Source organism: Oncorhynchus nerka, linkage group LG26 (assembly GCF_034236695.1).
Source record: "Oncorhynchus nerka isolate Pitt River linkage group LG26, Oner_Uvic_2.0, whole genome shotgun sequence".
NCBI classification, from domain to species: domain Eukaryota; kingdom Metazoa; phylum Chordata; class Actinopteri; order Salmoniformes; family Salmonidae; genus Oncorhynchus; species Oncorhynchus nerka.
The window spans coordinates 33,770,462-33,787,512 of NC_088421.1; the positions used below are offsets into that span (position 1 = coordinate 33,770,462).

Genomic DNA, 17,051 nt, shown 5'->3' on the forward strand with positions numbered 1-17,051 from the left:
CATTATGGATTAACATAGGGCTTGGGTCATGCTATCAACCCCACTCTTCCACCAAGGCACATGCAAGTTCCCAGACATTTCTGGGGGAGAATGGCCCTAGCCCTTATCCTCCAATCCAACAGGTCCCAGACGTGCTCAATGGGATTGAGATCGGGGCTCTTCGCTGGCCATGGCAGAACACTAACATTCCTGTCTAGCAGGAAATCAGCCATACTGCTTGTTCTGTGCGTGGTGGCATTGTCATGCTGGAGGGTCATGTCAGGATGAGCCTGCAGGAAGGGTACCACATGAAGGAGGAGGATGTCTTCCCTGTAATGCACAGCGTTGAGATTGCCTGCAATGACAACAGGCGCAGTCCAATGATGCTGTGACTCACAGCCCCAGACCATGACGGACCCTCCACCTCGATCCTGCTCCAGAGTACAGGCCTCAGTGTAACGCTCATTCCTTCGACGATAAACACGAATCCGACCATCACCCCTGGTGAGACAAAACCGCGACTCGTCAGTGAAGAGCACTTTTTACCAGTCCTGTCTGGTCCAGCGATGGTGGGTTTGTGCTCATAGGCGACATTGTTGACAATGATGATGTCTGGTGAGGACCTGCCTTACAACAGGCCTACAAGCCCTCAGTCCAGCCTCTCTCAGCCTATTGCGGACAGTCTGAGCACTGATGGAGGGATTGTGCGTTCCTGGTGTAACTCGGGCAGTTGTTGTTGCCATCCTGTACCTGTCCGCAGGTGTGATGTTCGGATGTATCAATCCTGTGCAGGTGTTGTTACACGTGGTCTGCCACTGTGAGGACGATCAGCTGTCCGTCCTGTCTCCCTGTAGCGCTGTCACAGTACGGACATTGCAATTTATTGCCCTGGCCACATCTGCAATCCTCAAGCCTCCTTGCAGCATGCCTAAGGCACGTTCACGCAAATGAGCAGGGATCCTGGGCATCTTTCTTTTGGTGTTTTTCAGAGTCAGTAGAAAGGCCTCTTTAGTGTCCTAAGTTTTCATAACTGTGACCTTAATTGCCTACCGTCTGTAAGATGTTAGTGTCTTAACGACCGTTCCACAGGTGAGTGTTCATTAATTGTTTATGGTTCATTGAACAAGCGTGTTTAAACCCTTTACAAAGAAGATCTGTGAAGTTATTTGGATTTTTACAAATTATCTTTGAAAGACAGACTCCTGAAAAAGGGACATTTCTTTTTTTGCTGAGTTTATATCTGTCTTTCTGCCTGCCTGTCTGTTTGCCCTATAGAAAGATCAAAGAGCTCTCTGTTACAGATGAGGTAATGAGCTTCCATGAACCTCTCTCTGAACTCTGGAGCTCTGTGAAGTTTCAGAGGAGAGATGAGAGTGTGTATATCACTGTCTGACAGCCACGGCTGAGTGTATGCAGTGTATAAAACATTAACGGAGTAGTGCTCAGGCAGTAGTCTCACTGACACTAGTGGATCCTATGGGAGGGAGTTGAGGCCTTCAGACACAAACAGACTATAGAGAGAGAGGAGCTCAGGGAATACTGGTGTGCATGGGTGTTACATCATCTCAAAAGTTCCACTTCCAGAAGTTTCAGGTAGGCAGTCTATGTTTATAGTCTGATAAGTGGCATTAGTGCAGCTAGCTGGCATTTCTTCCACATCTATGTCCTTGTCTGAACCTAAAGAGGTTTGCCTGCATGCCATTCAGTTGTCGCCATGTCTGACTTCCTACACTAATACAATACACAAAGCCAATAGTCATTTGCTACTTGGTGGCCTTCACACTCAAATTACACAACGCTTCAAGTACGTGCTCTCACCACTGGTGTCCCCCAGGGCTCTGTTCTAGGCCCTCTCCTATTCTCGCTATACACCAAGTCACTTGGCTCTGTCATAACCTCACATGGTCTCTCCTATCATTGCTATGCAGACGACACACAATTAATCTTCTCCTTTCCCCCTTCTGATGACCAGGTGGCGAATCGCATCTCTGCATGTCTGGCAGACATATCAGTGTGGATGACGGATCACCACCTCAAGCTGAACCTCGGCAAGACGGAGCTGCTCTTCCTCCCGGGGAAGGACTGCCCGTTCCATGATCTCGCCATCACGGTTGACAACTCCACTGTGTCCTCCTCCCAGAGCGCTAAGAACCTTGGCGTGATCCTGGACAACACCCTGTCGTTCTCAACTAACATCAAGGCGGTGGCCCGCTCCTGTAGGTTCATGCTCTACAACATCCGCAGAGTACGACCCTGCCTCACACAGGAAGCGGCGCAGGTCCTAATCCAGGCACTTGTCATCTCCCGTCTGGATTACTGCAACTCGCTGTTGGCTGGGCTCCCTGCCTGTGCCATTAAACCCCTACAACTCATCCAGAACGCCGCAGCCCGTCTGGTGTTCAACCTTCCCAAGTTCTCTCACGTCACCCCGCTCCTCCGCTCTCTCCACTGGCTTCCAGTTGAAGCTCGCATCCGCTACAAGACCATGGTGCTTGCCTACGGAGCTGTGAGGGGAACGGCACCTCAGTACCTCCAGGCTCTGATCAGGCCCTACACCCAAACAAGGGCACTGCGTTCATCCACCTCTGGCCTGCTCGCCTCCCTACCACTGAGGAAGTACAGTTCCCGCTCAGCCCAGTCAAAACTGTTCGCTGCTCTGGCCCCCAATGGTGGAACAAACTCCCTCACGACGCCAGGACAGCGGAGTCAATCACCACCTTCCGGAGACACCTGAAACCCCACCTCTTTAAGGAATACCTAGGATAGGATAAAGTAATCCCTCTCACCCCCCCCCCTTAAAAGATTTAGATGCACTACTGTTCCACTGGATGTCATAAGGTGAATGCACCAATTTGTAAGTCGCTCTGGATAAGAGCGTCTGCTAAATGACTTAAATGTTAATGTTAAATGAGGTGGAAGTTGTAATGGAGGCAAGGGACTGATATATCTCAAAAGACATGGGTCATTTTTTTTCCTGAATTGTACTGAAATAGTGTTCTCCCAGGACTTCAGACAGCTAGCCAGTAGGCAGTCATACCTGTTAACCACAAGACACTCCAGTGTTCAGTCAAGCAGAATAGAGTGACTGGGGCTGCGAGTGAGAGTCTCAGTATGTGTGCCAAAGCCTGAGGAGTGTGAGTGACTGAGTGAGTGAGTGAGTGTGAAAAGATAGATAAAGGGGAAGCAGAAGAATGATTCAGGGAAGAGGAAAGAATTGTGTTTGAATCCCTCCAGCACTCAATCAATATCAGGAGTCAACAACTTATCTCATTAAACTCAAAGAAAAGTTAACACTAATTAGTAAAAAAGGATATTCTCATTCCATTATATCTGCACTGCAGCTTGACCCTGTGCTTGTCTCAACTGCATGTGTGATGTGTGCCATGTAGAGAGTTTGAGAGCAGAGCAGAAGACAAATGTCTGTTGTTCACTATAACTAATGGACAATAAAGTTGTATTGTATTTGTGCACATCATTTGTATGTTATTTTTGAGTGTGATAAGAGGTTTTTGTTTGTGCGATTGACTTGTTCAGTCAATCAGTAAGGCAGCCAGTCAGCCAGTCAATCTCAGCCAGCCAGCCAGTCAGTCAGTCCATCTTTCAGTCAGTCAGTCAGTCCGTCTATTAGCCAGTCAGTCAATCAGTCAGTCCGTCTTTCAGCCAGCCAGTCAATCAGTCAGTCTTTCTGCCAGCCAGTAAGTCCATCTTTCAGCCAGCCAGTCAATCAGTCAGTCTTTCTGCCAGCCAGTAAGTCCATCTTTCAGTCAGTCCATCTTTCAGTCAGTCAATCAGTCAGTCAGCCAGCCAGTCTTTCAGTCAGTCCGTCTTTCAGTCAGTCCGTCTTTCAGTCAGTCCGTCTTTCAGTCAGTCCGTCTTTCAGTCAGTCCGTCTTTCAGTCAGTCCGTCAGTCAGTCAGTCCGTCCGTCAGTCAGTCCGTCCGTCTTTCAGTCAGTCAGTCAGTCAGTCCGTCTTTCAGTCCGTCTTTCAGTCCGTCCGTCTTTCAGTCCGTCTTTCAGTCCGTCCGTCTTTCAGTCAGTCCGTCCGTCTTTCAGTCAGTCCGTCTTTCAGTCAGTCCGTCAGTCCGTCTTTCAGTCAGTCCGTCAGTCAGTCCGTCTTTCAGTCAGTCCGTCAGTCAGTCCGTCGTCCGTTTCAGTCAGTCAGTCAGTCCGTCCGTCTTTCAGTCAGTCAGTCGTCCGTCTTTCAGTCAGTCAGTCCGTCAGTCTTTCAGTCAGTCAGTCCGTCCGTCTTTCAGTCAGTCAGTCCGTCCGTCTTTCAGTCAGTCAGTCCGTCCGTCTTTCAGTCAGTCAGTCCGTCTTTCAGTCAGTCAGTCAGTCAGTCCGTCTTTCAGTCAGTCAGTCAGTCCGTCTTTCAGTCAGTCAGTCAGTCCGTCTTTCAGTCAGTCAGTCAGTCCGTCTTTCAGTCAGTCAGTCAGTCCGTCTTTCAGTCAGTCAGTCAGTCCGTCTTTCAGTCAGTCAGTCAGTCCGTCTTTCAGTCAGTCAGTCAGTCCGTCTTTCAGTCAGTCAGTCAGTCCGTCTTTCAGTCAGTCAGTCAGTCAGTCAGTCAGGTGAAAGTGTACTGATGTAGTCTGTCGCTCACCCTTCCTCCGTCTCATTGATGATGTCACAGATCTCCATGTTGAGGGTCCAGTCCTCAGCCTGCAGGCCGCCATCTGTGGCCTTCTCTAGAAAAGACAACAGGAAGTAAACAAACCTGCTCATTGGACAAAGGAGGACACTAAGTAGTAGGAAGTTTCCCCTAGACGAGCGTGAGCAACACCTAACCCCATAGGAATAATCGGTACAGCCCAAAAAGGATGAACCACCCCTTGGGCCTGGTTCCTACCTAGGTTTCTTCCTTCTAGGGAGTTTTTGGTGCTTTCACTTCTGCTTTTCTTGCTCTGTGGGGTCTAGGCTGTGTGGGGTCTAGGCTGGGCAGCTTGTGACAACTGCTGATGTCAAATAAATTAAATAAATGAGGCCTAATTGATTGATTGACAAGATGGGAGATGTAAAACAGGTTTTATAACAGACCTAGAGTCAGTACTCTGCCAACCCACTGTCCACTAAGCCTTGGGCTATATTTCAGTCTGACTGCGCTGTGACCTGTCCCCTTACCTCAGCAAGCCGCACTAGTTAGCCTAAACTCCATGGCTTATGTAACATTACTGTGGGCATGAGAAAAGGTTGTGTAACCAAGCATGTAAAAAGAGATAACAGTAACAGGTTTTGTATAGTAAACCAATATGTGTGATGCATTTTAACCTATTCAAACAGGATCATGGGTGTTCTCTGCATTGTCTTAGAGAGGAACGTAATGGAGGGAAACGTGACAGGATTTGGGCTATTGGCTTTTCAACACAGTAACATTGAAGTTGTATAATGACATAATTGAGCTGACGTCTGGAAATCCACTACCACTGGTGTCGACCAATTACCGGGCTGAATTCATCCCTCCATGAAACAGGATTAAAGAACTGTGCGTGTCCCACATGGAACCCAATTCCCTTTGAGCCCTGGTCAAAAGTAGTGCACTACATAGGGAACGGGGTGTAATTTGGGAAGCACACCTAGTCTCACTCCTGTTCTTGGCTGGGAGAAAATAAGGAAACTGAGCCAGCAAGAGAGAGAGGTATTTAGAGTCAAAATACAGAGCTAAGAGTTCAAATGTTTAAAAGTTAGTCATGATGACTAGACTAGCTCTAGGTTAGCTCAGTCACTCAGAACATTTCTACCTCCAGCCCAGGGGCTCAGAGAAGTGTGGCATGCCCAGGCCAGGGACCTCTCTCTGGGGCTATGTGTCCTGTTCTGGCCTTTACCTCCCCTCTCCTTCCAACCCGTCAGATCACACAGTCTACCACGGAGGCCACCTTGTGTGAAGGACTAATGCTTTTGGTGTCTGTTTCTCTCCTTTCACACTGCCTCTAATCTAAATATTACTCAAATAATGTATTTCCTGTGTACACAAAGACAGTATTCTGCTAACAACATGTCAGAACATGAGAAGCCAAGGTAAACAGCATGACACGGTGTTTAGCTGCCCAGGCTCAGTGTGTGAACAGCAGAGCATTAAGTGTTAAGTCTTAACCACTGCTATCTCCACTGGCACGCCCCACGTAATCTCCTCAAGTGGATTGGAAAGCGGACAGGCAGGGAGAGCGAGGAAAAGAGGGAGGGAGAAAGACGAAAATGAAAGGGAGAAGGAAAGGATCAGACCTAGTTAGGGCTGTTGTGGTCATGAGATTTTGTCCAAAGTTGATTGGGAAGCAAATAATTGCCGGTCTCCCGGTAATTGACCGTTAATTAACAAACACATTTAGCATCTCCTGGCTTCCTCACACAGCCTACAACTTGAAGGTCACGCTGCGTATGTCTGCCAGTTAGGCTTTACACCCGTTGTAAAGCGGATGAATGTGCTTCATTTTAAGGCGTTATTTGGCCACTTTAGCTGTGATACAAACCTTAACAAAACATATAGGCCTATGGGCTAGGCTTCATGAGGTGTGCGACTATGATTTGAAAAAGTTGCACAAAAAAAGGCATGTGCTGTTTCTTGCCTTCCTGCACACTTACTGCATCTTTTACAAGTGATTTCACTACACCCGCAATAACATCTGCTAAATATGTGTTTGTAAAATTTGATTTGAGAAGTGATAATAGATCATTCACAAGCGGTAGGCTAATATTGTCAATAGAAAAGTTTGTGGTCATATGCACAACCTTAAAAACATAGGTGCTGGGCTAATAAAGGATTCTAGTATAGAACAAGAAGGCCTGCACACCTTTAAAGCTCCCGATTCACCGCTTTAATCTGAAACGAATCTCCAGCAGGTCAGACACACAGTGTTCACATCCCAAAATATACACATTTCACCTCACATGACCAGTGGACATGACGCATGGTGGATGCAAAACACACGTGTATCTCTAATAATTAAATGAGTACATGTAATGGTTCCACTAAATAATAGACATTTAAAAAATGACCAAGTGAGTAACCTGGAAGGCAAGACAAATCAAAGTAAAGGAACATATTCAGGTAAGAAATGGTCTGATACCAAACTCTTGGTTCAGACCTCTAGGAGACATGGTGCACACAAGGTGAAGCCAATACAATCCTCTTCTCAGTCATAGATTATCAGTATCTCCACCCCTCCTAGGAGTCTTAACATGTTCCATACCAATGTGACTCAAAGAGCTGATGTTGTGACGAGCCTCCATGAAATGAGCAGCCACAGAGTTTCTCTGGTCAAGGGCCCTGATATTACTCCTGTGTTCTGCTATCTTCGTTTTCAGAGCTCGTTGCGTTTTTTCCTACATAGACCACAAATACATTTGATCAGGTATATCACATGTTTTGTGGAACATGTAATGATGCCCTAATGTCCTTTCACATAATAGGGTGACTGAACATTGTGCATTTCTTCGTGAAGTTACATTTGGTGCATCCGCCACGTCTATAGTTACTGTCCTGACACTGTCTAGAAAGGTACTGCGTGGCACTGGTGGAAGATCAGACCTCACCACCATTTGACTGATGTTGGGGGCGTGTCTGAAGACCTACCCGCGGGGGTTCTTTAAACGTCTTTTCCAGTTGTGGATCAGTGCTCAAGATGTGCCAATGCTTTTTATAATGTGGTTGAACTGTTTACCAAGTGGGGAGTACTGAAGGAAGCATTAAATGCGTTGGTCAGGAGAGCGGGGAGGTTTGGACGTGAGGCTGTCATCCTGGGTCATGTTTTTATAATGTGGTTGAACTGTTTACCAAGTGGGGAGTACTGAAGGAAGCATTAAATGCGTTGGTCAGGAGAGCGGGGAGGTTTGGACGTGAGGCTGTCATCCTGGGTCATGTTTTTATAATGTGGTTGAACTGTTTACCAAGTGGGGAGTACTGAAGGAAGCATTAAATGCGTTGGTCAGGAGAGCGGGGAGGTTTGGACGTGAAGCTGTCATCCTGGGTCATGTTTTTATAACGTTCCCTTGCGTCCTGCAGCCATTCCTCTGAGTAACCCCGCTGTCTGAAATGCTCATCCAGATGGGCGGTTTGTTTGACATAGTCACTCCGTGTACTACAAATGGGGAGGTTATTTTTTAGGTGTGTAGGGTGGAAGCTGTCTCCGCGTAATAGGGAATTTCTGTCAATGGGCTTCCTGTATAGATCCGTACTAACCACCACCTCCCCATCCCTCTAACTTAAAATGTCAAGAAGACGTATTTCACAAGCAGTGAATTTCAAATGTTCACTGTTGTATTGATGGAGGAGTGGAATCGATTAAGTTCCTCCGCTGTGCCCTGGAATAGAACAAATATGTGATCAATTAAGAGTTTCCAGAGTCTAATATGGTGCAATAATGGATTATTAGGGCTAAAAATCACCTTCTTCTAAAAAATAAAAACACATACAGATTGTGAGTAAAACATTTAAAAGTGTTAACCCTCACAAGGCTCCAGGCCCAGACGGCATCCCCAGCCGCGCCCTCAGAGCATGCGCAGACCAGCTGGCTGGTGTGTTTACGGACATATTCAATCAATCCTTACCCCAGTCTGCTGTTCCCACATGCTTCAAGAGGGCCACCATTGTTCCTGTTCCCAAGAAAGCTAAGGTAACTGAGCTAAACGACTACCGCCCCGTACCACTCACTTCCGTCATCATGAAGTGCTTTGAGAGACTAGTCAAGGACCATATCACCTCCACCCTACCTGACACCCTAGACCCACTCCAATTTGCTTACCACCCAAACAGTTCCACAGACGATGCAATCTCAACCACACTGCACACTGCCCTAACCCATCTGGACAAGAGGAATGTGAAAATGCTGTACCTATGTGAGAATGCTGTTCATTGACTACAGCTCAGCATTTAACACCATAGTACCCTCCAAACTCGTCATCAAGCTCGAGACCCTGGGTTTCGACCCCGCCCTGTGAAACTGGGTACTGGACTTCCTGACGGGCCGCCCCCAGGTGGTGAGGGTAGGTAATATCTCCACCCCGCTGATCCTCAACACTGGGGCCCCACAAGTGTGCGTTCTGAGCCCTCTCCTGTACTCCCTGTTCACCCACGACTGGCCATGCACGCCTCCAACTCAATCATCAAGTTTAGGGACGACACTACAGTGGTAGGCTTGATTACCAACAACGACGAGACGGCCTACAGGGAGGGGTGAGGGCCCTCGGAGTGTGGTGTCAGGAAAATAACCTCACACTAAATGTCAACAAAACAAAGGAGATGATTGTGGACTTCAGGAAACAGCAGAGGGAGCACCCCCCTATCAACATGGATGGGACAGTAGTGGAGAGGGTAGTAAGTTAAGTTCCTCGGCGTACACATCACAGACAAACTGAATTGGTCCACCCACACAGACAGCGTTGTGAAGAAGGCGCAGCAGCGCCTCTTCAACCTCAGGAGGCTGAAGAAATACGGTTTGTCACCAAAAGCATCCAAACTTCTACAGATGCACAATCGAGAGCATCCTGCCGGGCTGTATCACCGCCGGGTACGGCAACTGCTCCGCCAGCAACCGTAAGGCTCTCCAGAGGGTAGCGAGGTCTGCACAACGCATCACCGGGGGCAAACTACCTGCCCTCCAGGACACCTACACCACCCAGGAAGGCCATAAAGATCATCAAGGACAACAACCACCCGAGACACTGCCTGTTCACCCCGCTATCATCCAGAAGGCGAGGTCAGTACAGGTGCATCAAAGCAGGGACCGAGACTGAAAAACAGCTTCTATCTATTTCAAGGCCATCAGACTGTTAAACAGCCACCACTAACATTGAGTGGCTGCTGCCAACACACTGACTCAACTCTAGCCACTTTAATAATGGGAATTGATGGAACTTGACGTAAAATATATCGCTAGCCACTTTAAACAATGCTACTTAATATAATGTTTACATACACTACATTACTCATCTCATATGTACAGTGGGGCAAAAAAGTATTTAGTCAGCCACCAATTGTGCAAGTTCTCCCACTTAAAAAGATGAGAGAGGCCTGTAATTTTCATCATAGGTACACTTCAACTATGACAGACAAAATTATAATTTTTTTTTAGAAAATCACATTGTTGGATTTTTTATGAATTTATTTGCAAATTATGGTGGAAAATGGGATGGGATCCTCCTCTTTTTAATAGAGGCCATCAAATCTCTTTTCTCACACAATCGCATAGCCTACAGAAATGTTGAGCAACATGAGCTCACATTAAATGTTTGATTAGATTTTCGATACAATTTGCATTGATGTCAGAGTGATTAGAGGGACAATAGAGTGCTGAGTACCAGGCAGTTAGCAAGTTTGGTAGGCTACTAATGACAATCAGCAGCATCAGCTCTTGGAGTAGGCTAATTACCATGACTAAACGGTCATGTGGAATTTGACTGCCCTCATGACAACCGGTGTGGCGGTAATATGGTCACCCTAACAGCCCTATACAGAATCATCCTTTTTGAGGCCTCTATTCATGGAACAAGACAGCCATTACAGCCAGAGCTTTGAAAATAGAAGAGAGACTGATTGGGTGCAAGTTCAACCCAGGCTCCACCCCCACTCCCAGTGCCATGGAGTGAAACCAGTACAACCAGTCACGTGGCCACACAGGCGGAAGGCTGTGCCATCCACTGCCAACTCCACAAATCTCCATTTCAGATCCCTCTTCGCTCCCCGTCTGTTCTCTCGCTCTATACCCTCTTCCTCAATCCCACTATCTCCCCCCCCCCCCCTTGTCTGTCTTCCTCCCTCTCCCTCAATCCACTAATGCATAGCTCTGAGATAGACATTTGAAATTGGCTCATTATATGACCCAAACATGTATCCATGGTTACCCAACTATTCCTCTGTCTTATAGTCTTCTTTTCAACATCTCGTCATAGAGGGCTTATTACCAGAGAGTGCTCCAACCCATTAGGGACAAATACATGGGCCTGCTAGCTACACTAACCCTTCCACTAATGGAAATGGCAGGCAGATTGTTCTGTTTCCTCCAGGATGTGTAGCTGCTTTCCCTCTATGATGGTCTCTGTAGCAGCTAAAAGGAAAGAGATGGAGTCAGCATCTAGGCCAACTGTACTCTGAGACAGAGTAGTTTCACTAGTATCAAACCTCAAGCCACACACAATCCACCCACCGCAAACAAACACACCATCCACACAAATATGCACACACACACTGCAAACATCAACACACACTTGCTAACACACACACAACATCCACCAAGCCTCTCTCTCTCTCTCTCATCCTGTCCACCCCCTGCCTGTCAGGCCACTTAAGGTAATGAGATAGGACAATTAAGATTCACAATGCAAACCTCATCAGTAGGGTTGCTGCCTGTTCTGTTGCCCTGTCTCTGAGTGCTCTTCCATTTCCTCTGTGGGAAGTGAACCTGATCCCTTTCCCCTGTCTTGCTGCTGCTGTACTGTGGTGTTGGGTACCACTCTCACCACCAGCACTGTATCCACACGGACAGACAGAATGCCTTTATGGACAGCACAGTACAGTGAGCACTCAACCAGAGAGATTGGGGCAGATGATTTAAAGCTAGTAGCTCATAAAGAAATTAAAGATCCACTCTGCTGCTCGCTGGGCACAGTGTGCAGTGACCTGAGCAGACCGCTCTCGGAGCTGACAATGATGATGATGGTAGTAGGGACTTAGCCTAGCTGGTGTGGTGGTGTTCAGCGGTGGCCATCTAGGATGACTTGGCACCAAGCTGGCCGGGGAAGCAGGGCAGTGGGCAGGGGGACACACCCTGGCCTGTAGGCTACACTCACAGCAATGAAAGACCCTTCTTCTGCACCTCCTCAGACCAACTTCCTTCTAGCCTGGTCCCAGATTGTGACCATGATGACCAATGGAGTTGATAAGGCAGCACAAATATATCTGGAACCAGGCTAACTTCCTTCCTCCAGAGTATACCCATGATATGTTCCCATTATGATTTCACACAGATGCATGACTAGGGGCTAATAAACTGTGGCCATTATCAGCTTCAGACATCAATATATCATCTTCGGAAAAAGGCCTAACCATGAGAAACTACTCTGAATGCATGGAAAACAGTTTGTGCAATCTGCCTGGGTGACATCCTAGGAGATTCTCTCAGAGACAATGCAGAGAGGACAGCTTACCCCCCACCTTGTCTTCTGTCTAGTTTGTTAGGCTATACATGATCTCAACTGAGCAGTAAGGATACAGTACTGAAGACCTTTATAACATAGGATAGTTATGGTTGTAGCTAAGGCCTTGAGCAGTAAGGATACAGTACCAGGGCCTAAAATTAACACCTGCGGGTAGATTTTGTCATTGGTGGGTAAAATGTCTATTTCACCAGCCACGTTGGCGGGTTGTCAGGGCTCCACAGTGCAAGCATTTCACTCGCATTTGTGGATAAAAAGTCAAGTTCGATCATATTTATAGTCAAATAAATGCTCCAGTAGCTTTTTTCAAAGTATTTTTGCCGTTTTGTTTCAATGCTGGTAAATTAAGTCTATGAACTAGGAATCCTATACAGCCTATTCCATCTTACGCTGGAGCCCTGGGTGCATGCGAAGAGTTGAGCGAAAGGTGCATTTTTAGAAGTTAATTTTTATGAGCGCTGCGCACAGGCATAAAAATTGGTCTAATTTACTTGACCCGAAAGTCTCTGCAGTGAGACTGGTCCTTGTCCATTTACATTGTGTTGTTCACCGGCTAGGTTGTTTTTCTATGTTTGAGTTTCAATTGCAAGGGAAGAGAAAACAACGCCTCTACTAAGTCAGACTCAATCACAGGCTCAAACATGACTGGAGTCGCGCTACCACGGTAACCTCCCACCCTTAAATGGGCAGGTGAAAATGTTTGTCTCATCTGTGATAGTTTGGTTTAATGACGCAGGTCACAAAAAAATGAAATTAAACAATTTAACACATTATTTCTTACTAATAATACATGTATTGTTTCAGAAACATTACAAAGCATGCTCATCTGTTTTTTTGTGTTTTGTTGGTATAATTTTAGCAGGGGAAAAAATCTGAGTGGCTGGTAGAAACTGGGTGGTTCGAGCACTGAATGCCGATTGACTGAAAGCCGTGATTGGCTGAAAGCCTTTGGATATCAGACCATATACCACGGGTATGCCAAAACATGTATTTTTACTGCTCTAATTACATTGGTAACCAGTTTATAATAGCAATAAGGTACCTCGGGTATATTGCCAATAAGGGCAAGGGCTGTATCCAGGCACTCCACGTTGCGTCATGCTTAAGAACATTCCTTATCCGTGGTATATTGGCCATATACCACACCCCCTTGGGCCTTATTGTTTAAATCTACCTGCCACAGTGGCTAGTGGACCAAAAAGTGAATTGTATGCCCTGTTCAGTACTAAGATCTTCATAACATAGAATAATTATGGTTGTAGCAATGGCCTTGAGCTGTAAGAATACTGCACAAAGACCTTTAGAACATAGGATATTGATATAGTTGTAGCTAATGTCTTTATAAAACATGTATAGCCTAACTATTCTATCCATTGAGCCCTGGTTAGTATTCTGCCATGTTCCATTGTTCGTGCAATCCAATAGTTTTTCTGTGGATGTAGACGTGCTGTTAGATAATCAGTGACTCTATCAATGAAGGACACAGTCCCTGCCTGAGGGTACATAGGCCCAGTAGAGTCCTACCTAGCCTCAGCCCAGTCCCATCCAATCATCACAACCACATCTTATCTCAGCCCAGCCACACTCACCTTCTGGCCAGACTACACTTTATCACAGAGTCTACACCACCTGGAGTTGGCAACAGTCCATTGTATTACATTATATTTTATATTATTAACCTTTATTTAATCTGGGCAACCCATTGAGACCAGGGTCTCATTTCCAATGGTGCCCTGAGAACAACAGTTGAAGCAATGTGAGAAACCATTCATCCAAATTACAGTTACAACATTTCAAATGAATTACAATACACTAAAAAGGGCAGTAGTAACAAATATATACAATCGATAAAAACAAGAGCCCAAAATTCACAATTTGGGACCAAATAATCAAGTTTTAGAGTGACCTGTAGGTCATTCCAGGACAGAGGGCCATAGTAACTGAAAGCAGTCTTCCCTAACTCAGAGGGGACCCGCGGAACCTCTAGTACCAACCAGTCTAGAGACTGAGTCTTCTAGTTACTATATTTCCAATTTAGAAGTGAGGTAGTATGGGACTTTCTGGAGAAGTGCTTTATATATGAGTAATAGCCAATGTTGGGCCCTTCTGGTCATCAGAAACTCCCAAGCAACTATATAAGAGACAATGATGCTTATGGAAATTATCACCAGTGATAAAACGCACGGCTGAGTATATAGTCACAGAACTTAGAAGTCCACACTTGTTAAACAGCCCTCAAAAGCAGCAAGCCAATAACACTATTTAAAAAGAAAATTTAACTTATAATATGGAGGTGCTATAAAAGTTGTCAAATAGCCTAGACCCCCCACACCTAGAAGTGAAAATTATTCCTGCTTTACCACATCTAGACCAATCCCAACCACAGGGATCACTCCGTTATTATCCTTCTGTTATCTCCCAAATCACAGGCCGGGAGCAGGGCCTGGAGAAATGTCCACAGACTGAGCCAGTTACACCTGTTGCAGGGGTAAACAAACTAGGCTAACTGAGCTTTAGGATATTATGACTGTGATTATAAAAGAGTTACAGCTGTTCGTAAAGCTAACTGTCATGGTTATTAGTACAGTAGATAGAAGATCTATGCACACTACACAGTGGACCAAGCCTATCAAATCAGGCATCCCCTATCCATATAATTTTGCGTGCCCTACTGTACAAGGCCTCAGTATGAACCTAGCTCTGGTCCAGGGCATTATGTGTGGCTTACTGAGCTACAATAAACCATACAGACAGGGTGGAAAATAAAAGCCTGAAGGTAGTAACAGGTTAGGCTACACAAAATGCAATTTCCATTAGGTATTGGGCTAATCAGGAACACAGAAGAGCTTCTAACATGTTTATTTTCTTATGCCTTTAATGCCCATAAACACTTGTCAATATTTCAGTCAAAATAAACACTGTTGAAGCTGCTCGTCCCAATGACAGTGCAGGAAACTGCGTGGAAAAAGCTATGTCTTTAGGAACTGCAGGAGGGAGGGCACTGATGGGAAGGAGAAACTTTGAGGGAAGCTACAGGGGGATGTCGACTAGCTTCCTCGTCACCATTCATTACAATCCCAACTGACCGAACTACCACCCTAACAACGGAGCCCATGGAAAAAAAAACTGGCAGGTAGCCTAGTGGTTAGAACGTTGGGCCAGTAACCGAAAGGTTGCTGGATCGAATCCCGAGCTGACAAGGTAAAAATCTGTTGTTCTGCCCCTGAACAAGGCAGTTAACCCACTGTTCCCCGGGTAGGCCATCATTGTAAATAAGAATTTGTTCTTAACTGACTTGTCCTCCTAGTTGAATAAAAGTTAAATAAAAATCTAGGTCAGCTGTGTTTGTGTAGTCACTGAAAAGCTGGCAACATAGCTGCCTGTGGTTGACAATGCAAGTCTATCTTCTCGTAATAGAAGTGAAGCTGCAATGAATCATCTTTGAAGGGTGTTTTGCTAACGTGTCATCAGTATTTGTGAGAAAGCTCATTGTGATTTGTCTGCATTTTTCAGCATAGTCAAAGGTCAAATGACGTATCTTCTCGTTTATCCCCTTCCATTATCAATGTCATGCCTGTACCACTGAGTGTGTGTGTACGGACTTAAAGAATACAGACCAACTGTTCGAATGTGAATTCATGAATTACTTTAAAAGCACTAGTCAGTGTCATAAAAACACTATTTGGCAAATGAGACGGCACATCGTCATTGATAAACAATTTCAATTGAAAAACTGTTCCCCAGCTGTTGTATCATTGCATTTCAAAACAAAGGTGAATCCAGTAGAAAACTCCCTCGTGAAATCATTTCGCTTCATTTGGAGCAAATGTGTACTTTCCAGCAAATGTGCCACCCTGATTCCAATTAGCTTAGCTAACGTTTGCATGGGCTAGCCGCGAACCGATATTTATAAGGTTACTGTAGCTGGTCGATGATGCTACAGCTAGCTAGCTTAGCTCGCTACTGGTGCTTCTGAATGCCGTACAATAACACATGTAAGTCACCATTCAACCCTTACAGTATGGCTTTATAAGACCTGATTACACAGTATCTATAGCTGGTAACTTACCTAAGCACTGGCCCACGGGAGTGCTGTACGGATTGCCCAGTAAGAACTCCATCTTTATGACAAACAATACCCACAGAATGACAGAAGCTGGAAGAGAGGCGCATTATCTGCAAGTCCCTCCCACTGAGCAACCACATTGGAAGATAAAACTGAGATATCAATCTGTATGGCTGAATTTATTGTCGATCAAAATGAGCAGCTATCCAGGGTATGTTCACCACCAACACTAAAGATAGCTATCTATGCACAAGAGCCAAGCCTTTGCTGGATGTGATCGATGTTAATGTTACTGTTCATGTTATGTATCACCACCTGCAGAGATTGGGAGTCCCATAGGGCAGCGCACAATTGGCCCAGCGTCGTCCGGGTTTGGCCGGTGTAGGCCGTCATAGTACATAATAATGTGTTCTTAACTTACTTTCCAAGTTAAATAAAGGTTACATTTAAAATATATATATATTAATAATAACAATAAAGTATTGTTGTTTGGGGAAATTACTTTAAACCTTTCCCTACAATCTGTACTATCAAACTATTGTTGTTGTTTGAGTGAATTGATTCTGAATATCCTGATCATTTCTAACATACTGCACTCGATGGGATAAAGTAGCTAGATAAACTGTGGGTTACATGGCATATTTCAGGAAATCCTGACCAATACAGCGCTGACCCTGGCTAGAAGAGATAAACATTTATGATTCCCTTGATTCTAATAATTGTAATTTAAGTACATAATATTCACAAAGAAATAGTAATGCTTACATTGGTTCGCAGAGTGCATATCGCATATAGCAACTGTATCCTCTGTGAAACTGTTTAAAACTGTTTAGCTATAAACGTTTCCGTGTTCCATGTAGCCCAGTCCT

General features: G+C 45.5%; 1 protein-coding gene across 5 annotated transcripts in view; it reads right to left on the reverse strand.

Annotated features, from left to right (window-relative positions):
• The window catches only part of LOC115114995 (TOM1-like protein 2), a 43,437-nt gene extending 26,391 nt beyond the window's left edge, over positions 1–17,046 (reverse strand). For 3 of the 5 annotated variants that reach the window (XM_065010472.1, XM_065010470.1, XM_065010469.1), the window contains exons 1-2: positions 16,186–16,291; positions 4,576–4,660 (exon numbers count right to left, since the gene is read on the reverse strand). In XM_065010472.1, coding sequence (XP_064866544.1) covers positions 4,576–4,660; positions 16,186–16,237 — 137 coding nt within the window. In that variant the 5' untranslated portion in view covers positions 16,238–16,291. Of the gene's footprint in view, positions 1–4,575; positions 4,661–16,185; positions 16,292–16,947 lie in introns of those variants that run through there. The other 2 variants (XM_065010471.1, XM_065010473.1) reach the window with 2 other exon arrangements.
• Positions 17,047–17,051: the final 5 nt, after the last annotated feature.